Source organism: Anomaloglossus baeobatrachus, chromosome 2 (genome assembly GCF_048569485.1).
Source record: "Anomaloglossus baeobatrachus isolate aAnoBae1 chromosome 2, aAnoBae1.hap1, whole genome shotgun sequence".
NCBI classification, from domain to species: domain Eukaryota; kingdom Metazoa; phylum Chordata; class Amphibia; order Anura; family Aromobatidae; genus Anomaloglossus; species Anomaloglossus baeobatrachus.
Window position 1 is genome coordinate 124,387,952 of NC_134354.1, and position 19,514 is coordinate 124,407,465.

General features: G+C 44.0%; 1 protein-coding gene across 2 annotated transcripts in view; it reads right to left on the bottom strand.

Moving 5' to 3' along the window:
• Nucleotides 1-1,394: 1,394 nt before the first annotated feature.
• MYL10 (myosin light chain 10) overlaps nt 1,395-19,514 on the bottom strand; it is a 63,880-nt gene continuing 45,760 nt past the window's right edge. For both annotated transcript variants that reach the window (XM_075333245.1, XM_075333246.1), the window contains exons 5-7: nt 4,576-4,654; nt 3,268-3,316; nt 1,395-1,594 (exon numbers count right to left, since the gene is read on the bottom strand). In XM_075333245.1, coding sequence (XP_075189360.1) covers nt 1,490-1,594; nt 3,268-3,316; nt 4,576-4,654 — 233 coding nt within the window. In that variant the 3' untranslated portion in view covers nt 1,395-1,489. The remainder of the gene's footprint in view (nt 1,595-3,267; nt 3,317-4,575; nt 4,655-19,514) is intronic.

Here is a 19,514-nt window from a genome sequence, read left to right on the forward strand (position 1 = left end):
GAGATGTCTTAGTTTGGGGCATTACAGTGTTGTTAAATATGCTTTAAAAGCCAATCTTTCAAATAGTCAAATTGTATTTCAGCCACTTTGCTACAAAGGACAGTATCCGTCTTATATAACATGTATAGCGGGCAACAGATCTTTTAAGGCCTCATTCACACACATCAGTGTTTTGCATCAGTTTTTCTATGCCAAAGCCAGAAGTAGGGCTTACCGTGAAAAATTATAATTGAAAGATTGACCCCTATTCTGTATTTCGGAGACACTCCTTGTTTTGGCAAACAAAAAATCTAATTCCTAATAATCATCTTAATTGATTGTCATAACTACTGTAGTGTATTTTTGAAACATATGATATTTAGTTGTAGAAATTTTTTATACATAGAATAATCCTAATTAAGCTCCTTAGAATGCAGTAAAAATGCATCTGTTCAGAATGTAGATGTCATTTTAATACATGGATTAAATATAGAAACTACCTTTTGATCAGAAAACCAAAAATAATCCAACATATGCTAAATGACACCTTTGTTAATCCAGGAAATATTTCTGTGGCAGTAAATGGAGGCAGCTATAACTTCACAATGTCTGGAGAGCTGGAGACTATAGAGCCCACTGGTGAGGAGTCGACCTCATTATGTATGGTCCTCATAAAATGTGTTAATTCTCTTTGCAAGAAATTATGTTTTACATTGGTTGCTAATGTGAAACTAACATACATATGAGTCATGCTAGGTACGGGGAAGTACCAAGCAAAGGGTGAAAGGGAAGGGAAACCCTGTGTCTAGGGAAGGGGAAGAGGGTGACCCCTGACCAAATCTACTACCGGTCCCTGGGGTCCTTCCCCACCCCTAGATAGGTTCCAGACCTATGTGCTGCGCCAGATACCTGACCCTGGGTATTCCTAGTGCTGGACCCGAAATAGGGAATGGAAGGGATGAGCTCTTCGTCAACCCCCTAAGCACCATAGATGACACAAGGAGGACACACAGGTGAAAATACAAGAACTACTTATCCACAGATAACTCAAAAAGAAGTTCAGCAAAGTTTTCAGCAATGATACTACAGAAGAGTACAACCCACCTGCTTGCAACTAAGACTTCAATAAACAGAATAAAGGAAAAGGTAGTTAAGCATCAAGAGAATACTGATGATCAGCAGCTGGGTGGAAGACGAGCTCTTGCTGGGTCTAAAAAGGGAGAGATGAAAATCCTACATAAAAATGACCTATTACAATGAATACTGACAGCAGGAACAATGGAAAGTCAGGGAATATTTTGCGCAGTCAAACACTGTGACCTTCCATAGCCAGAAACCACTTGACAGTCTGTCACCCGTGACAATATTTGAGGACATGCGGAAATCAAGGGCAGAGACAGTACAATTCCAACCACTAGAAGTGAAAATGTATTTTTATTATTTAGACAATTCATTATTGCTCATCACAATAATGCCACCACAAACGTGACCCGCTGCTCTACATCCCTTGTTACTCCTGATCTTTCTCTTCACCATGGGTGATAACATAACACAGATTCTTGTAATCCAGGTTACCAGCTACATCTGGGGGGAACGCACTGAACATCTGGCTGATCTGGAAGATAAATGTGAAACAAGGTTACGATAAAACTTAAGAAAATCTTTGTAATGTCTGTTTTTTATGATTGTAGTCATTTCTATTGTGCAATCTGATCAAATGAAGGACATGGGCGATGCCAGCAAATATTGTTTGAGTTCCATTGTTCAAAGAAACATCTCTCTGGCACCAGTTTTATTGTCCAAGCAATCAAAGTTTACTGTCTCCTCCGCTAAAGGAATTCTAATCATCATCGTCATCAGTGTCCTCCATCAAAGCACAAAATGCACTAAATAAAAGTTATTACATATGCAGCAGATTTTTAGATATATTTACTCCAAAAACCTCCTTTTTTGTTTGTATCAGGGGCATAGCTAGGGATGACAAGACATGTACCATATTTTTTGGATTATAAGACGCACTTTTCATCCCAAAAATTTGGGAGGAAAATGAGGGATGTGTCTTATAATGTGAATGTAGCTTACTGGGAGGTGGCAAATAGGCACTGTGCTGGCTGCGGTGGGGCCTGTGCTGGCTGCAGTGGGGACTGTGCTGGCTGCGGTGGGGACTGTGCTGGCTGCGGTGGGGACTGTGCTGGCTGCGGTGGGGCCTGTGCTGGCTGTGGTGGGGACTGTGCTGGCTGCGGTGGGGACTATGCTGGCTGCGGTGGGGACTGTGCTGGCTGCGGTGGGGACTGCGCTGGCTGCGGTGGGGGCTGTGCTGGCTGTGGTGGGGGCTGTGTTAGCTGCAGTGGTGGCTGTGTGGAGCAGGGCAGTACAGCAGGTGAGATGCTCTGTCGTCGGTACGGGCTTCAAATATTGGCTCCCAGATTCAGCGCATGCGCAGATGGACCTCTCAGCTCGAGATCTCATCTGTGCACGCACCGCCTCCGGCCCATTGATCTCTCAGCAGCAGACATAAGGAAAATGGCACCCAGAGGTGGCGTGTGCGCAGATTAGATCTAGGCTTGTCACTGAGCTGAGAGCTCAATCTGTGCATGAACTGAACCCGGGCACCAATTCTTTGAAGCCCACACCACCAACAAAGCATCTGTGACCTGTGACACCCGCCGCACTACCCTGCTCTCCAGAGCCAGCCCAGTTTCCACAGCCAGCACAGCCTCCACTGCAGCGTCTGTAGCATCGCCCTACTCCAGCACCACCCCTGCCTCCTGTGACCCGCTCCACTACCGCTGCCACCCACCTTCCAGTAAGACACCACCAGAGTATAAGATGGACCCCTTTTTTATCTCTAAATTTAGATGAGAAACTGTGGAAAGAAAAGTTTTGATGTTCTCTTGCCAATGTCCTGATGAAGGGAGCTGTGTCTCCAGAAACGCGTATTTGTATTTGTGCATGTTATTAAAGAAGCATTAATCTCTTCCTGGATCCATTGAGTCCTTGGCATGGAATTAAGACCCTTCTTCTATTACTCTCTGTTATCTATAAATTTAGAATGCATCTTATAATCCGGTGCGTCTTATAAAATGAAAAATATGGTACATTTTTTGCTAGATGCTGACTGGTTGTGTATACAGGGTTATACAGTAACTAAGCATTTGACAAACATTTAATAGACCATTAAACTTTAAAACCTCTCCATTGACCAATTCATGAAAACGGTCATACTCCACATCTAAGTCTACAATATAGTAAATCCATATATAAAATATGACATATTGTAAAACATACCTCTTCCTGGCTGAATCTGTCTGCTTGAGTTGTGAGCATTTCTCTGATACTAGTACAGAAATATAAGACAAATCATATATTACCACAGGTCGGATATTAGAACTATGATAGATATAACGAGACCCTAAAGAAATGGTGGATGTTTGATAGATACAGGATTTTTCATGATATGACATTGGCTGTAGAATTTAAATGTAACCCTTTTTTTTACTTTTAAACTGCACCCATGACCTTTATTCAAGCATGCCAGTAATAATTCTATTGTTATATACAACTGAACATATTTGAGTAAAATTGATGAATCAGCAGTAAAAACTCATTAAGACTAGTCCATATTCGGTAGCAGCAGTTACAGACCTTGACCATTATTGACAGTCCCAATGAAGCCGGGGCCTTCATAGTTTGCGCTAATCCTGGCACCTCTGTTTCCTCGGCACAGCTCTCCTAGTAGCTCAATGCAGAGCAGAGGTATGACGGAGGAGAGGTGTCGGAAAGTGAAATACAAGTACTGAAAGCTGCACCACAATCTGCCTGTGACTTCAGCTCTCCCACTATACTGAGTACTAATCTCTCCTCTTCACCTCTCCCCTTTCCATAGACTTCTATATGCTCGGTAACCTAAACTCTTATTATGCTGGTTGTCCATCTTGCCAAGACAGATTTCAGCTGTTTTACATTGTAGATGGCCTTGTCCAGGATGGAAGAGTGGCTTATAAGTGTAAAAAGGAGCATAATTCTCTGATAACATATATTACAAAGCTTTGAGTATTCACTTGTACTATTGACTAATGCAAAGTTTGTTGAAATGACAGTGATGATAGATTCCTTTTCAGTCAGCAGGCTTTCATGCCTCTAAACTATTTATACGAGCGTGTAGCTCTTTCAAAGACGAGTATAGCAATACCATTACATGGCCAGTCCATTCTTCCATTACTGAGAAATCAGCATTTGAATTGATATCAAAATAAGGCAGTAGATCTGAAGCAGCACTGTGAATAGAGCTGGAGTGACAGAGGCTTCAGATTTACTGTCTAATTTGCTTTTAAATTCAAACACAGATTTCTTGGTGATGGAGGAACGGACTAGGCCAAGTAAAGGTATTCCTGGACTTCTCTTTAAAAGAGCTACATACACATAGTTTGTAGGTAAAATCCTGCCTACAAATTCCCTTTAGTAATACATATGTCAAGAAAACTATTAATAGTAACATTTTTACTTTATTTTAATACTTTGTATTAGTATAAAAGAACATTAATGTCCGGATATTGATCATCCATCAGGTTTTCGCAGTAAAAGTTGAATACTTACTAGTCTGCTTTTATATGACCTTTACCGTCAGGATCAAAAATCTTGAAAGCATTTAAGATGGTTTCTTCTGGGTCTGTGCCTAAAATAGAGATAATTCATTGAACATCTGTCTGCCGTTCCCATCATTCTAATGTGATGCTTGAGAGCTCCATATCTATCACTCTCTCCAGATGTCTTACGATATGAGTTATCTCTGACATTATGCTCTTTTGCCCACTTTTGACCAAACCTAAAGCGTTCACATCCATAAACTACTTTAGCACCTTCCAAACTTTAAATTACTGAAAGAGTGACAGGGCCCAGGGAAAGGCTGTCAAGTGGCATTGAGTGAAGTGAGCTTATTAGTCAGCACCATCATTGATGTCTCACTCAATATTTCCAGCCGCTGTTTGTTACCTGGAGGGCAATATCTTTATTACATTTTCTTTGCCGGACATTGATACATGTTTAAAAGGAGGTCATAGAGTTAAATGTTTTCTCAAAATGCCTATTGTTCGAAATGTAATAGGAATAATATACAGAAACAATTACCTGTCAACCTCAGTCATATAATTATAACATAGCAATATAAAATAATGTACAGCAGACATGGTTCTAAAAGCAAAAAAAGGAACAAAAAAAGTACAATTTATGGATATTGACAACCACATAGGCCTATACTGTAATCTAATGAACAAATGGAAAAAATACTTGTGTTTTATGCATTTATAGTTTTCTAATTATGTGATAGAGGTGAAGCTGTGCCATTAGCTCCCCTCCACTTAATGCAGGTTCCTAGCCACAGTCTCCGCTGCTTTTTGTCTTCCACTTCTCTGAGCCATGGGGTCATCCTGTGCGCACACACACACACGCACACACGCACACACACACTCAAGGAATTCAAATTTGTCATTATGTGCATCAATTATATAGGTTATTCCCATTTGGCCTCTTGCTATTTTCAAAGAATTTCTATCCTAGCCTAGAAGGGTTGTTGAGAGACTACAATCTTGGGCCTGTTTCACACGTCAGTGAAAAACACTGACGTTCTTCACTGACGTGTAAAACACGCACATGTCCCTCCATGTTCCGTGATTCACGGCACACGTGGGTTGTCCATGTGCAATCCGTGATTGCATATGGACATTACTCACCTGCCTTCGCTCCTGCTGTCCATGGTGCTGAACTCTTCAGCTCAGCAGCATCCACCCACCGCTCTCTGCAGCTACTTCCTGGTCGGCTATTCCTGCTCTCATGAATATTCATGAGCCAGGCAGGAGCTGCCGAGAGCGGAGGCTGCAGAGCGAATCGCAGGCAAGGTAAGTTGAAAATATTTAATATTTAATATGACCGTGATTTTCTGGTACGTGTTTCACGGATCACACACGGATCACACCAGAGTGTGGTCCGTGGGTCATCAGTGATACCAAAACAAAACTGACTTGTCTCCGTGCAGAATCACGGCCACGGGTGTACGCTGCACGGAGACACGTTCAGTGAAAAATCACTGATGTGTCAGCAGACCCATTGATTATAATGGGTCTGCATATGTCAGTGATTCTGGTACGTATATAAAAAAGCACATACGTACCAGAATCACTGACGTGTGAAGGGGGCCTTGGGAAAACTGTAAAATCCATACAATCCAGTCACTTAAATAACAGGGCTTCCTTAGTCATTGCATCTCTTTATAGCCTATGTCAATTCTAGATGGTGCCAATCTAATAAAATTCTGATCTCCATTAACTTTTTTTTTTTTTAATTTTTTTTTTCTATTTTTATTTTATCTTTTTTTGATATAGTTACACTACTGACATCAAGGATTTTTTCTCCTATTTTTTTGGAACTGTTCTTGGCTATGTTGAAGACTTTACTTTTCTCTTCCAGGTCCAGTTAGAACTAACACAGTTGAAACCAGAAGTTTACATACACTAGCTAAAAAGACACATATGAATATTTTTCTCACTATCTGACATGAAATCATAATAAACCTTTACCATTTTAGGTCAATTAGGAACCAAAATTATTTATATTTGCCAAAAGCCAAGATAACGAGAGAAAGGGAGAATGTTTTAAGGCATTTTTATTACTTTCTGCAAAGACAAAAATTTACATACACTAAGAGCACTATGCCGTTAAACAATATGGGAAAGCCCATGTGATGATGTCATGTGTTTGGAAGCTTCTGATTGGTTTATTGGCAACATCTGTATTAACTGAAGACACACCTGTGGATGTATTTTAATGCACACCTAAAACACACTGCTTCTTTGTGTAGCATCATGGGAAAGTCAAGAGAAATTAGCAAGATCTCAGAAAGAGAATTGTGGACTTGCACATGTCTGATTCATCCTTGGGTGCAATTTCCAGATACCTGAAGCTGCCTTATTCATCTGTACAAACAATTATACGCAAGTACAAACAATATTGGAATGTCCAGCCATCATAACACTCAGGAAGGAGATGGGCTCTGTGTACAAGAGATGAACGTGCTTTGGTCAGACATGTGTATATCAATCCAAGAAAAAACGCAAAAGACCTTGTGAAGATGCTGGCGGAATCTGGTAAGATTGTGTCATTATCCACAGTGAAATAAGTACTGTATCAACATGGGCTGAAATACCACTGTGCAATGAAAAAGGCAAAACAAACATAAGAAAAGCCAGATTAATACAGTATTTGCAAATGCACCCAGGAACACAGACCTTAATTTTTGTAGATATGTCCTATGTCCTGTTGTCTGACGAAACTAAAATTGAACTGTTTGGCCATAATGACAATCGTTATGTCTGGAGGAAAAAAAAAGAATCTTTGAAGTCGAAGAACACTATCCCAACTGTGAATCATGGGGGTGGTAGCATCATGTTGTGGGGTTGTTTTGCTGCAAGAGGGACTTATGCATTTCACAAAATAGATGGCATCATGAGGAAAGAAGCAACATCTCAAGACATCAGCAGGGAACTTAAAGATTGGGCGGAAATGGGTCTTTCAAATGGAAAATGACCAGACGCATACTGCCAAACGGATTACAAAGTGGCTTACTGATAACAAAGTCAATGTTTTGGAGTGGCCATCACAAAACCCTGATCTCAATCCTATTGAAAATTTAAGGGCAAAGCTGAAAAGGCTGGTGCGAGCAAGGCGACCTACAAACATGGCTCAGTTATACCAATTCTGTCAGGAGGAATGGGCCCAAATTCTTACAAACTTTTGTGAGAAACTTGTGGAAGGATATCCAAAACATCTGACCCAAGTCATGCAGTTTAAGGACAATGGTACCAAATACTAATGAAATGCATTAAATGTTTGACCTTGCAGAAAGTAATAAAAATGCTTTAAAACATTCTTTCTCTCTCATTATTCTGGCATTTGGCAAATATAAATAATTTTGGTTCCTAATTGTCCTAAAACGGGAAAGGTTTATTCTGATTTCATGTCAGATAGTGAGAAAAACATGCAGATGTAGCTTTTTAGAGAGTGCATGTAAACTTCTGGTTTCAGCTGTATTTGAGCCCCTTATATTTGTGATCCCCAATTGAGACCAGAAGAGATAGGACTTGATGCAGCTGCAGACAAGAGGACATCATTTGGGCCAGGATGAGACATCATATATTTTACATAACATGATGTATCTTATTTAACAAGACAAATATAGTTTTGCCACTGAACTTTAAGAAGCAAAGACACAAGGGTCCAGAACATCATTTTGACAAGCCTTTTAAAAGTCTATGATAGCAAATGTAAATCCTATTCTCCAGTCGTGGCTACTTGGTAATTTATTGGGGGATATACTTTGGAATGATTATCCTGATTTATTTTAGATTTTCATTCTCTTTTGTAGAATTCTTGACATGACATTCTGCCATTACTGAATATGTACATGAAGCATGAAGAGTCAATTTTACAAATGTGATATCACATAACACCACATGCATTCATTGTGTTATCACAGGGTGCTGGATCTTGTTGATGCAGAACTCATTAAATAAAAAAGATAATTGAAAAATCAGAATAATAAAGCAAAGAGAGAATGATAGATTGTAATAGTTATGAACATACATAGGATTAAAAATGCCTCCACTTACAAGGTATATGGGAATAATAAAGACGTCCTTATTAATTACAGAAATTACTATTTATGTTCCTCATTCACTGAAACAAAGTTGTACAATGGCATACTTTTACATATTTACAATTAGTGAGAAACAGCCATGCAATGTGCTAATTACCTTAAGCTAATTATTAGGATTTGGTGCAGACAGTAAACTAGAGGCCTTTAGTGCTGAGTACTCGAATCGAGCAGATCGGACGCTCTTACGGGCTCGTCTCAAGTACCGAGTATAATGGAAGTCAATGGAAAATACTAGTATTTTTCCGGAAAACCCTACCAGGAGGGTTGAGGCACAGGAAAATTGCTGAAATGGATGAAAACAGCACTCAAATGGAATGGGATCAGCATGGGCAAGATGCCTGGACATATCTCTGACTCCCAGGTCTCTAATGGGAACTAAAACAATAAATAATTTAAGAAATATGGCAGGAGGCCCCCCTATTTTTGACAACCAGCCAAAGTAAAGCAGACAGCTGGGGGCTGATATTATAAGGCTGAGAAGATCCATGGATATTAGCCTCTTCCAAGCCTAAAAATAACTAGCCCGCAGTCGCTCCAGAATTGGCACATCACATTAGATGCGCCAATTCTGGCGCTTTGCCCAACTCTTCCTGATTGCCCTGGTGTGGTGGCAATCAGGGTAAAATTTGTGGGCTTGATTTCAGCTGCATAATGTTTTCTGGCATCAGGTCCAGGGGTTAGTAATGGAGAAGTGTTTCTCAGATACCCCCATTACTGACACAGTAATAATAAAAAAAAACACATGAAAAAAAGTTAATTTGAATAAAGACTCCTCCACACTATCCCTCAAAAATTTATTAATAAAAATGTTCCTACGAATTTCCATCGTAGTCCTTATTTCCCAACTGCAGCTCTGATGACTGTGTGACTGTGAATAGCAGTAAAGCGCAGCTATTCACAGGCGCCAGGTAGTGACTACAATTCTCATCAGAGCTGTCGGCTCAACTCTGCACTCAGCAAGACCTAGAGATGCTGATCAGAGTTGTCATCACCAACTGGCACCTGTGAATAGCTGTGCTTTACTGCTATTCACAGTTGCCAGAGCTGCATTCGTGGAACATGGACTACAAAAGAAGAGCTTCGTGAGAACATTTTTGATAAAATGGGGAACAAGAGCTAGTGTGGGGGAGTCTTTATTCAAATATTTTTTTGTTTGTTTTGTTTTTTTTAATTACTAGGTTAGTAATGGGGGTGTCTGATAGACACTTCTCTATTACTAATCCCTGGGTTTGATGCCAACTGGCATTACATTTTTAGGGCCAAATAACTATGGTCCTTTCCAGCCTGATAATACAAACCTGCAGTTGTCTGCTTTACCTAGGCTGGTTACCAAAATTAAGTGGGACTCCATGCCGTTTTTCTAAATTATTTATTTATTAGGTTAAACAAGGCTAGAAACACCCTTTAGAGCCACATGAAAGGCACTAAAAGGTACAAGTCTACAATATAGAATGTTTTGCAATAGCAATTAAACATTGCCTATATGTCTGTTCTAATCTAAGCTCCCCAATCTAGATCAAATGTACCTGAACTGTTTTTTGAGGACAGTGTGCATTTCCATATGTAGCAGATGATCGTAGCATGTTTATTGGCTGTCTAACAGCTGCAAAACATGTTGTGCAGGGACTCTATCGAGTATCAAACAGTGGAGAGTACGCTGGCTCATCACTACTTAATATACATTAGGTTAAATTTGGCTTAACCATGCAATTTCAGAATGTTATGATGAAGAGCCTAAAGGCCGCTTTACATGCAGCGACATCGCTAAAGCGATGTCGTTGGGGTCACGGAATTTGTGATGCACATCCAGCCGCTTTAGCGATGTCATTGCGTGTGACACCTACGTGCGATCAAAAAAGGTCGCAAAATCGTGCAAAATCATTAATCGGTGACATGCTTCCCTATTCCCAAATATCGCTGCAGGTACGATGTTGTTCGTCGTTCCTGTGGCAGCACACATCGCTATGTGTGACACCGCAGGAACTAGGAACCTCACCTTACCTGCGGCTGCCGGCAATGAGGAAGGAAGGAGGTGGGTGGGATGTTCGTCCCGCTTATCTCCACCCCTCCACTTTGATTGGGTGGTCGCTTAGTGATGTTGCTGTGACGTCAAACGAACCGCCCCCTTAGAAAAGAGGTGGTTCGCCAATCACAGCGACGTCGCTAGGCAGGTAAGTAGTGTGACGGATCTGAGTGTTTTTTTGCGCCACGGGTAGCGATGTGCCTGTGACCCACAAGCGATGGCGGCGGAAACGCATGCTAGCGATCTCGCTAGCGAGATCGCAGCATGTAAAGTGGCCTTTAGTTCTTGAAACACAAAGGCCTAGTTTGTATCTTTTTTATTTTTTACCTTTGATATTATAATAGTTACTAATATATAATGTTTTTTATGGTCCTTTTAATTGCAGTTGTTGGATATTCTCCGAACATTCCACTGGATAGTTTTCAGTTTTCACCCTACAGCAGGCCTGTGGTCTCTGTCTGTGCACCACACCTTTTTTGGTTTGAAAGATACCTGGACAGGGTGAACTGATGTGATAGCTCTTTTTTTTTTTTAACCTTAAATTTATGTCTATTGCCATGAAAAAAATATGTATCACTGTCCATAATATGACATCATTGCTAGAGTGATAACAAGAATATTGCAGATCATTTGGTTTAAAGCTGTATATATACATGAGATAAGTTTCAAACTAACATTAGTTCAGCAGACAACTATCTCCAAAAATCCCCCCATACACATGAATTCTTGGCTGAGATCTATGTGTTTTCAATGGGTAGAGAGGAGAAAGCCACTATAGACTCATCTGGCAGCCGCCCATGTCACCTGAAAACAAAAGCATTCCAATTTGAAATTTCAACTGCCCGATTCTTCTCTCAACTGCCCGATCCTTCTCTCAACTGCCTGATCCTTCTCTCAACTGCCCGATCCTTCTCTCAACTGCCCGATCCTTCTCTCAACTGCTCGATCCTTCTCTCAACTGCTCGATCCTTTTCTCAACTGCCTGATCCTTCTCTCAACTGCCCAATCCTTCTATCAACTGCCTGATCCTCCTGTCCCCAATATCTTTCCCCCATACAGAGATGGATAGCCGATCTTAGCAAACTTGTTTTAAGGGACAATAAAATGTAGCATTTAGTCATCAGAATTCTATGTGCCACTCATTATTGTTGCACATGGCAATGCCATCTTTCTTAAGCTTAAAGGGAACCAGTCATTAGATTCATGCTGCCTGAGCCACAGGCAGTATGAATCAGAGCTTGACTGTGTGTTTGCCACTAGGTATGTTGCACTCTGAAATGCTACAGCATTTTAGAGAAAACATAGTTTGAAAATCCGGCTAGGGATTATAAGGGGAGACCTGACTATTCTGATGACGTCTTGGACCGCCTTCTCCCTGCTTTATTACATTTGATTGACAGGGCTCTCTCATGTTTAAAAGGGGAGAGATCTACGAATCAGCTGGAATGGGGCAGGGAGAAGCCAGTTGAGGGTGACAGTGGGCTAATCAGATCTCTCCCTATGCTCCCGACTGGCTTTTTAAACTATGCTTTCTCAGCATTGCAGAGTAAAACATACTTGACTGCAATCGCATAACCAGACCGGGGTTCGGGCAGCATGAATATAATGAAAGATTGCTTTTAATTCTCAAAATGTTTGAAAGATCATTCTTCCCTTAAATATTCAAAGTTTGCAATGGGAATTCATGTACTTGGATCTATTTTTTTCTTGCTATAACTGTAATGACCATTGTACCTGTGTAAAGTTCATAAAATGTCATTTAAATTATAATGCTGTTTTCAGGGGCTCAGTTTAATGTTATTTTAAAAGAATTTTAATTTGTAAACTGAAGCCCAAGGTTATATCTTTTGGCTACAGTGTATTGACATAAGGATGTGAAATGATTTATCATTGATGTCTCATTTTGGCTGAGGGCTACTGGTAAACCTCTCTGATATAGCATTCATGTGGAGCATTGCACAACCTTCAAACATTCCTGAATTCCTTGTAACAAATACACAAACACCTTGTAACAAATAATGAAAATGGTAATTAGAAAAGTAGAGAAAAACTTGTATTAGACACAAAATTGTACATTTTTTGCTTGTATTTTGTACAGTTACAGGACAATATATTGTATGGAAATGCTCTTTATACAGATTTTAGACTGAACTCCCCCAAAGATGATCTTCCAGTGGACCTAGGCTTTAACACAATTCATTTTGAGCTGATAATGGAATCACTTGCTTCTAGGGTCTATTCTTTATGGGATTATTCATAAAATTTTAGACCTATTGATTAATATGTATTGTGTGTGCCATGAAAGAAAACAAAGATTATGTTAAGAATGGAAATGTACAGTTCAATATAGATGGAGGTGTGCCGTAGAATAATTTCTTCTGGTATGCCAAAACAACCCCATTCTGAATATAAGTTGACAATGTAATTTTGTCAAATCCAACAACTGACCCCAATCTCTTTGTATAGTACAGGTTTCTACAGGTTTTAACCACTAGAAAATGTCCAGTTTGTAACCAATTATTCAACCAGTACTATACATGTGCTGGCTTGAGCAGGGGGACCTTGCCTGCCCTGTAGGATTTTAATCCATGACGGTGTAGTGTAATATGAAGTGTAAATTTTGAAACTGTGGTCCCAGCTCTCTTCAGGCCATTGACCAGGTCCTTTGATCTAGTTCTGAGCTGATCGTGACGTTTCTCAGAATCATCCTTACCCCACGAGGTGAGATCTTGCAAGGAGCCCCAGACCGAGTAAGATTGACAGTCATCTTGTGTTTTTTCCAGTTTCTAACAATTGCACCAACAGTTGTTGCCTTCTCACCAAGCTGCTTGCCTATTGTTCTGTAGCCCATTCCAGCCTTGTGCAGGTCTATAATTTTGTCACTGGTGTCCTTAGACAACTCTTTGGTCTTTGCCATAGTGGAGAGGTTGGAGTGTGAGTGATTGAGTGTGCCGACAGGTGTCTTTTAAACAGGTAACAAGGTCAAACAGGTGCAATTAATACAGGTAATGATTGCAGGGTAGGAGGGCTTATTAAAGAAAAAAATAACAGGTCTGTGAGAGCCAGAATTCTTGCTGGTTGGTAGGTGATCAAATACTTACCGTATTTATCCGATCATCAGACGCACTTTTCCTCCCAAAAATTGGGAGGAAAGTGAGGCGTGCGTCTTATAATCTGAATGTAGGTTACCGGAGTGGTGAAGAGGGGTCGCAAGAGGCCGGGGGAATGCGATGGCGGCTGTGCAGTGTATGCAGCCACCGTGTGGGGTCTCTGGCGGCTGCTGCAGCTGTACAGTGTCTTCAGCGGCTCTGCGGGGTCTCTGGCGGCTCCAGTGGCTGTGCTGGGTCTGCGCGGAGTCTCCGATGGCTGGGGCTGGGGCTGCTGTGCGGGGTCTCCAGTGGCTGGACTGGCACTGTGTGTCTAGTGGTGATTTCAAATAATGCCGCCCTGAGTAGTCACGTGCGCACATGGACTCTCGGCTTAAGCTCTCATCTGCGCAGGTGCCACCTCCGGCCCATTGATCTCCCTCCAGTGGACTTCAGGAAAATGGTGCCCAAAGCTGGCGCTTGCGCTGATGAGATCTTGGCTTGCCATTGAGCCTAGAGCTTAATCTGCGCTGACTCCGGGCGCCATTTCTTTAAAGCCCTCACCACGCACAGTCATCGCTGCCACAAAAGCTGCCCCAGCATGGCAGCCAGAGCCTCCACCGCGGCCCCAGCCTTCGCCACAGCCCCAGCACAAGAAACCATTTCTGGGACAGCCACCACCCCTGCCTCCTGTGACTCCTCTTCCACCGCTACTGCCCCCTCCAGTAAGACACCACCGGATAACAAGGCGGATCCCTTTTTTTTCACCTTTTTTTGCTCTGAATTTGGGGTGCGTCTTATAATCCGGTGCGTCTTATAAAGCGAAAAATACGGTATTTCATGCAATGAAATGCAAATTATTATTTAAAAATCATACAATATGATTTTTGGGATTTTTTTTATTCTGTCTCTCACAGTTGAAGTGTACTTACAATAAATATTACAGACCTCTCCATTATTTGTAGGTGAGAAAACTTGCAAAATTGGCAGTGTATCAAATACTTATTTTCCCCATTGTATGTTCAAATGGCTATATTGACGAAAAAATTAAAAAGTTATGGTTCTTGAAATAAGGGGAGAAATAAACAAAAGCTTTAAAATATAAATCGCCCTGCAAAAATATAAATCGCCCTGTCTGCAAATGAAGCTGTTGATAGTAGTGAGCGAGCACTACCATGCGCGGGTACTCGGTACTCATAACAAGCAGTTCGATGCTTGGATGGGCTCGAATTGTATACCAGATATAATTGAAGTTAATGGGATATTCAAGCATTTTTCCAGAAGATCTTCCTCATTGATTTCCATTATGCTTGGTACACGAGTCAAGCCCGTCCGAGATCCCGACTGCTCGTTACAAGTTCCGAGCACCCGAGCATGGTAGTGCTCTCTCATGACTAGCTGTTGAGCCAGTCAGTTATGGTTACTTTTAGGAGGACTCAATGAGAGTAGCATTAAAGGACGACATCTGCCTTCTAAAAATAAATTAATATGTAGAGTTACTGTTATATGAAGAGCACTATAAAGATTTTTAAAGGGGATGTCTAAAGTTTAGATGTTATCTTATCTTCTATACAATGGATAAATAATAAGTGTCCAATCGCTGGGGTCTGACAGCTGGGAACCTAAATGATTCCTAAGGGTGCTTTACACGCTGCGACATCGCTACCGATATCGTCGGGGTCATGTCGTTAGTGATGCATATTTGGCGCCGGTAGCGACATCGCAGCGTGTGACACCAAGGAGCGACGATCAACGATCACAAAATTATTAAAAAACGGTAATCGTTGACACGTCGCTCCTTTCCTTAATATCGCTGCTGCCACCGGTACGATGTTGTTTGTCGTTCCTGCGGCATCACACATCGCTATGTGTGGCACCGCAGGAACGACGAACATCTCCTTACCTGCGTCCACCGGCAATGAGGAAGGAAGGAGGTAGGCGGGATGTTACGTCCCGCTCATCTCCGCCCCTCCACTTCTATTGGCCGGCCGCTTAGTGACGCCGCAGTGACGTTGCTATGATGCCGAACGCACTTCCCCCTTGAGGGAGGGATTGTTCGGCGGTCACAGCGACGTCGCTGACAAGGTATGTTCGTGTGACACTGCCGTAACGATAATGTTCGCTACGGCAGCGAGCACCAAATGTCGCACGAACAACAGGGGCGGGTGCTATCGTGCTCGACATCGCTAACAATCGCTAGCAATGTTGCAGCGTGTAAAGCACTCTTTAGAGTCAGAGCTCTAAAGAGCACTTAGTGAATAGATTGCTGGTCGATCCTATGCATTGATTCTCCCAATAGAGCCACCGTAGAGAGCATAGAGCTGCACTCTTTGGTCCTCAGCACTTTCTTTAAGCATGATTGGAGCAGTATTGCGCATGTTTGACCACATCTTCATTCATACAGGGTTCTTCAGAGCCCTAGTTCTCAGGATCAGTGGGAGTCCCAGCAGTTGGAGTCCCGATGATCAGGAGGTTATTCATTTGCTGTCTCGATAAAAGGGATTCCTTATGTTATGCCTAGTACATGATGTGAGATGAAAGTGTCTGATTTCTCTTTTTGGGATAAGTGAAATAGATGGGAAATTAAGTCACAACTGTGATGACCGACTAATGAATTAAAGTCATAATGTGCCCTGAATAAAAATTGCTGGAAAAGACAAAAAGGTGCAAATAGGGTTTTATTCTGGTGGTACCAGAATAAAATAATTGCAGGGAATCACTCACCTGTGGTATTGTGAGTCACAATTACTGAAAGGGTGTCACGCTTCCCGGTCCCCGTGCCCCGCTCTCCACTCCCCGTGGCCCGCTCTCCGGTCCCCCTGGTCCGCTCCCCGGTTCCCGGCGGCGTCCCCTGCTCACCACTCCAGTCCCGGCCTCTTCTTCCTCGCCTGCACCCTCCATGTGTCCTGCTTCCCGCTCCTGGCGCTCCTCTGCAACGTGGGACACTCACCCGGGCACGCCTGCTTCCTCTGCACCGCTCCCTGGACTGGCTTCTGGCACACGGGCCTCGCGCATGCGCATTAGGGCGCGCGCGCGGTCATTGACCCTCTCTTAAAGGGCCAGCACCCAGAAACAGGAAATTGCATAGACAGGTACAGGGTATATTAGGATTCTCCTTCCTGGTGGGCGGGGCCTGTTCTACGTGTTTAGTAAGCTAGGAGTTCAGGTCCCCGTATTGCTGTGTCCAGTATTAACCCCTGTCTGTCTCGCAGAGCCTGTCCTGCCACGCCAGCCGGTCCTGACCACGTCTGTTCCAGTACTACTGACGGTGACTTCGGCGGAAGTTCCACCACCTCTGCAGCTCCGCCAGTCTCCAGTCCCTGGCTCCATTTGGTGACCCGTTTCCTCGCTCAGCAGGTTCCGGATTCAGTCTGACCCTTCAACCCGGCCTCGGACCCTGAGCCTCGTCACCCGGACTACCGTCTAGAACTCCGTGTTCTCAGCGACATCCGCTTTCCAGCTCTCCTACGGACTGGCTTGCAACCAATAGTGCTTCGGCTGCCGTGCATCAAGACCCTTTGGCGGGGTGACCGGCCTGGCTGCCTCACCAGGGGAACCCGGTGTACGGTCCAGTGTTTCCACCACCCGGACATAACAGCTAGAACAGGCCATGGATCCCGCCGAAGCACTAGCGGCCCAGCTGGGCAACTTGCAGCAGGAACTCGGACGACAGCGCGAGACCCAGTCCCGCATGCTTGCCTTCATGTCCTCGGTGGATGCTCGCCTGAACACGCTGCAAGCAACAGCCACGTCCCTGGCATCTCAGGCTTCTACAGCACAGTCCACGGCCGCTGTTCCCGTGGCGGCTTCCTCGGAAACTTCTAAACTCCGCTTTGCCTCTCCACCCCGATATGCCGGAGATCCTAAGACCTGCAGAGGATTCTTGAATCAGTGCTCCCTCCACTTTAAGCTGCTTCTGCACCTGTTTGCCTCCGACCAAGCCAAGGTGGCGTTTGTGATGTCCCATCTGGAGGGAGAAGCACTGGCCTCGATGAACCCTTTATGGGAGAAGGAGGATCCGGTAACCACCAACATCCAGGAATTCCTGCAGGCTTTTCGTATCACCTTTGACGAGCCCGGACGCGCCTCCACTTCCGCCTCATCGCTCCTCAGGCTACGTCAGGGGACTTTGACGGTGGGCCAATATGCTATCCGCTTCCGCACCTTGGCCTCAGAATTAGGGTGGAACAATGAGGCCCTAACCGCCGCCTTCTGGGAGGGACTCTCGGGCCATATTAAAGATGAGCTGGCTGGTCGTGACGTGCCTTCCACCCTGGATGCCCTGATCGCTCTAGCGACCCAAGTGGATCTTCGCTTTTAGGAACGATCCAAATAGGTGTCCCGCGAGAGGCGTCCGATACGGCACTCCTCCCCACCACTGAAGTCCATCGCTCCCCAGTTGGCGTCACCTGGCGCTTCTACCTACGAGCCCATGCAGATTGACCGCCTGAGGCAGTCTGAGCAACGCAGAGCAGAATGACTAGCCAAGGGTCTCTGCTTCTACTGCGCAGATGGCACACACCTGCTACGTTCCTGTCCCGAGAAGCCGGGAAACTCCAAAGCCTAGGCTTGGTAGGAGAGGCCACCCTAGTTGCTGGGACTCTCTCAGACTCCGTCACATGGACTGTTCAAGTGACTACAGAAGAGACCCGGTTCACGGCAGAGGCATATCTCGATTCCGGAGCAGCAGGCAACTTCATCCAGCAGGCCACGGTGGATAAGTACCAGGTGCCTGTTCTCCCACTAGAAAAACCGCTGGTGATCGCCTCTGTAGATGGGAGACCCCTCTCTGACACCGTCTCGTTGATCACCAAGCCTGTGGAATTACAGATCGGTGCCCTGCACACCGAAAATATCACCTTCTACGTCCTCCCGCGCATGTCTCATCAGATCCTGCTGGGACTTCCATGGTTACGGGCACACGAACCGTCGGTCAGCTGGAGTACAGGTGAAATTACCCGATGGGGTTCCTCGTGTCACGAGAGATGCCTGAAATCCATACAGCCCATCCGACGACCTCCGGTTCCAGAGTCTCTACCAGGACTGCCTTCTGCCTACTGGTCCTTCACGGATGTGTTTGATAAAAAGGAGTCAGAGGTACTACCGCCTCATCGTCCCTACGACTGTGCCATCGACTTACTGCCGGGAACTACGCCTCCTAGAGGTAGGATATACCCTTTGTCCCCTGCTGAAACACGGGCCATGTCTGCCTATATCACCGAGAGCCTGGCAAAGGGGTTCATTCGGAGGTCTTCGTCCCCTGCCGGAGCAGGTTTTTTCTTCGTCAAGAAGAAGGAAGGTGATCTGCGCCCTTGCATTGACTACCGGGGATTAAACCAGATCACCGTAAAAAACAAATACCCTCTGCCACTCATCCCCAAACTATTCGATCGGCTCCGAGGAGCTCGTGTATTCACCAAGTTGGACCTCCGTGGGGCCTATAACCTGGTTCACATTCGCTCTGGAGACGAATGGAAGACCGCATTCAACACTCGGGATGGGCACTACGAGTATTGTGTCATGCCCTTTGGTCTGTGTAATGCTCCGGCAGTCTTCCAAGAACTGGTGAACGACGTGTTCAGAGACCTCCTCTATGTCTGTGTCATGGTGTATCTGGATGACATCCTGGTCTTCTCTCCGGACCTACAGACCCACAGAGAGAACGTGCAGCTAGTACTCCAAAGGCTTAGAGAGAACCGTCTGTACGCCAAGTACGAGA